The sequence below is a fragment of the Etheostoma cragini genome, chromosome 15 (genome assembly GCF_013103735.1).
Source record: "Etheostoma cragini isolate CJK2018 chromosome 15, CSU_Ecrag_1.0, whole genome shotgun sequence".
NCBI classification, from domain to species: Eukaryota; Metazoa; Chordata; class Actinopteri; order Perciformes; family Percidae; genus Etheostoma; species Etheostoma cragini.
In genome coordinates this window covers 9,252,395-9,256,547 of record NC_048421.1, presented here as the reverse complement: position 1 = coordinate 9,256,547, position 4,153 = coordinate 9,252,395, and the positions used below count along the sequence as shown (strand labels likewise).

General features: G+C 35.0%; 1 protein-coding gene across 1 annotated transcript in view; it reads right to left on the bottom strand.

Annotated features, from left to right (window-relative positions):
• The window catches only part of LOC117957868 (MAPK regulated corepressor interacting protein 2-like), a 6,013-nt gene that overhangs the window by 853 nt on the left and 1,007 nt on the right, over window positions 1–4,153 (bottom strand). Inside the window, exons 3-4 of the mRNA XM_034893950.1 lie at window positions 3,767–3,906; window positions 2,352–2,444 (exon numbers count right to left, since the gene is read on the bottom strand). Coding sequence (XP_034749841.1) covers window positions 2,352–2,444; window positions 3,767–3,906 — 233 coding nt within the window. The remainder of the gene's footprint in view (window positions 1–2,351; window positions 2,445–3,766; window positions 3,907–4,153) is intronic.

The following is a 4,153-nucleotide window of genomic DNA, read 5'->3' as shown; positions in this document are numbered from 1 at the left end:
TTTTTACATACTATGACTTTTTTTTCACCATACTATGACGTTCTAATTTATTTTACAACATTATGAGCTTTTTTCAACCTACAATACTATGACCTTTTTTCAACATACTATACTATGACTTTTTATCACTTTTTAAAAAAATACTGTACTATACCTTGACTTTTTTTTCCACATATTAAGACTTTTTTTTAAACATACTACCACTATGGCTTTTTATTTTTTCATATACTATGACTATTTTTCAACATACTATCCTATGACTTTTTTAACATACAATACCATGTTTTCACGTTTTTCAACATACTATACCTTGACTTTTTTTACATACTATACTATGACTTTATAATTCATTTTACATAGTATAGAACTTTTTTCAACATACAATACTATGACCTTTTTTCAACATACTATGACTATCACTTTTTTTTTTTTGCATACTATACTGACTTTTTTGAACATACTATATTCTAACTTTGTTCAACATACAGTAGTATGACTTTATCACTTTTTTATACTACGACATTTTTTTATACTATGAAGTTATAATTTATTTTACAAAACTATTACCTTTTTTCAACATACAATACTATGACCTTTTGTCAACATACAATACTATGACTTTTTATCACTTTTTTCAAAAATACTGTACTATACCTTGACTTTTTTTCACATACTAAGACTTTTTTTAAACATACAACCACTATGGCTTTTTTTTTTTTTTTTTTTTTACATACTATGACTATTTTTTAACATACTATCCTATGACTTTTTTCAACATACTATACCTTGAATTTTTTTTACATACTATGACTTTTTTTTCACCATACGTTATTATTTATTTTACCAACTATATGACTTTTTTTGACATACAATACTATGACCTTTTTTCAACATACTATGACTATCACTTTTTGTTTTTTTTACATACTATACTGACTTTTTTTAACATAATATATTCTAACTTTGTTCAACATACAGTACTATGACTTCATCACCTTTTTATACTATGACATTTTTTCCACATACTATACTATGACTTTATTACTTTTTTCGACACACTGTGATTTTTTTCAACATACAATAAGACTTCTTTATACTATGACGTTTTTCGATATACTATACTATGAATTTATCTTTTTTTTTGACATACTATACTATGACTTTGTTCAACATATGGTAGTATGACTTTTTAAACACTTTTTCCTACACACTATACAATGACATTATTACTTTTTTCAACATACTATACTACGACTTTATCACTTTTTATGAAATACTATCCTATGCCTTTTTTCAACATACTGTACTGTGACTTTTGACATATTATACTATAACTTCATCACTTTCAAACCATAACTTTTTTTAACATACTTTATTCAATGGCTTTATCACTTTTTTCGACACTATACCATGTTTTTTTTTTTTTAAATCACTACTCTCACTTTTTATGACATACGGCTAAATATGACTTTCATCGACATACTATACTCCCACTTTTTTATACTATTACTTTTTTTTCTACATACTATACTATGAGTTCATCACTTTTTATACTATGACTTTTTTTCAACATACTATGACTTTTTTTTTCAGTTTTTCAACACTATACCATGTCTTTTTTTAATCACTTTTTTTCAACACAACAAGATTTTTTACGACATCCTTTTTTTCGACATTATATACTATCACTTCTGCTTAGTTCAGTCAGATGTTTGAAGGGGCTCTTTGGGGCCAGGAATTCAATTAAGTATAGAAAAAAAGGAACTCAAAGGTACTCTTCTTCACAATTATTAAAAAAGATTTTACTGGCTATTTAATAATAGAAAATTTAAAAGACATGTGACCCACGTGTAGCAGCACAGACAGCCTTCTTAAAGGTGTGCTTCCCAGACAAAGATATTCTATACTATGATATAGATATTGGTTTTTTTAAATCACTTTTTCGACGCACAAATACTATGACTTTTTAATCCCTTTTTTTTGCAACATACTATATGTTACAGGTCACCAACTGGCGGACTCCGGTCCAAAATCGGACCGTGAGAGGCTTCCATTCGGACCACAAAGCCTTTCGACACAACTGGGAAATAACTATAAGTTATGTGTATTTATCTGGTAGATTTTTTCAATAGCCTGAACAAGGCCAGCTCTGTAGACCTGTATGGGTCCTGCGACCGCCTTGGACTGTTTGTTTCCGTTGCTAGGTTGCAACAAGTTCTCCAAGGCCGATGTGCCCTGGGTGTGAATCATTTGCACAAAGTCTGTTGTGATTGTCAAAAGTTAAAATATTAAACGTAGATGGTGCGCACAAGTATAACCAAAGCTTGAGGAGGAGGAGAAGCTGTACTCACTGTGCACGTGTGGGTTAGGAGTAGGTTCTTCATAGTGGACTGCTCCCTGGGTCTCCTTTGACCCCCCCTCCTGCTGCACCATCTCCTGCCAGGCTGAAAACACAACAACTCAGTCAGTACATCTACTAATATTTACAAGCTTCTATACAGTTATGTTTAGGTAGCCACGCAAATAAGGAAGTCAAGTGAAGAAAACACCTCCTCCACTAGAAAGTTGTAGTTTTCAATGTTTATTTATAGGCCACTAATCGTGTAATTAATTAATTAATTAATCAAAGATAATCATTAAAAAGTACATTAATTGATTATGCAATGATTGTAGCTAAAATAGACATTAGCCGCAGCTTAACTTTATGTCTATAATTTGTTTTACTACATCTCTGATCTATCAACAGATCACACAGTTGGCACAACTAAATCAAAAGAAGTATAATAATTTATGATAATCTAAACCCAAGGACATGGTATTAAGAATTTAATTAGTGTGTAATAATAGCACATAACATTCTTGTCCAAGTTAGAATCTTCTGCACCCTAGTGTCACACTTACAGCGTCAAAGGAGTAAAGTTCACTAGGGAAAATGCTTAAAAGATACACTATTTCAAATAATGCAGCATGTTGACTAGTGTGTGAGGGTATGTGTGTGTATGTGTGGTAGCTGCATTTTGGTCATGATTGAAAACTAAAATGGTTAAGCTTCTTTATATCATGTATTGGGGTAATTCAGAGAGTGACAGTTTAAATCAACCCTGAACAAAAGGGGAGTCGGGCCTTCTTTGTGTCCTTGTTCACTCAACAACAAGGTTACTAGAGTTGTTTATGAGCTTCTGTCACGGAGCTTTAACGCCAGCAACTAACAGGACACAGAGAGTAAGAAAAGCCAAGCCACTGTATTTGACTGTGAATGTTGAAAAAGAAGCACACACACTTCAAAAACTAGGTCACTGCTTAGGGTTTCATCACAGACCCAACAAAAACCTTCATTCTGGCAGACAGCTTCGTTGCCTTTCCCAAAATTTAGACAACAAGACTCTTTTCCCTGAGTGGCTGGCGGGCACTAAGTTAAAAGCCCAAAATGCTGACATGCTGTGTACTTCAGCACGTGCGAGCATGGGGTATGAGGAGCATGATGTGTGAGTGTGAGAGCATTTTTTGGCTAGGTGCCTATCACGGCTATCAGTGTCCGAGCAGCTGTGTGTGTGGGAGAGGCCTGGGGGAGGGGGGGGGGGGGGGGGGGGGGGGGGGGGGGGGGGGGGGGAGGCAGGTTGGCATGTCATTTTAACAGCTTTATTGCAAAACAATGTCATTTACAAAACAGCCAACGAGGGACAGGAGACTGGATCCACTGAGACTGTTAAAGCAGCTTCTTGTATTTCCAGTTGGACTGTCTAAATAGTAAGATTAATTTCCTCACCATCATAGACAAATTTGACGTTTTCCTTGTGCGCGGGCGTGAAGCTCTCTTCCTGCTGGTTGTCTGCAGGGAGAGCCGGAGCAGGGTGGTGGTACTTTCTCCCGTTTGGACGGTTGAAAACTATCTTGGGTGCAGGAAGGCTGATGCATATAAAAAGATAAACAACGTGACACAAAGCAGTCTGATGTTTTCAGCAAATGCTACATATAAATATAAATTTTAGCCCTTGGGCTGAAATTCAAGCGTGGGTGATTGTGTGGGAGTCAGAGAACAGCTGAATGAAGGACAACGTGCCACCTTGACTTCCCACAAGGTCAGTCTCTCTCACACACACACACACACACACACACACACACACACACACACACACACACACACACACACACA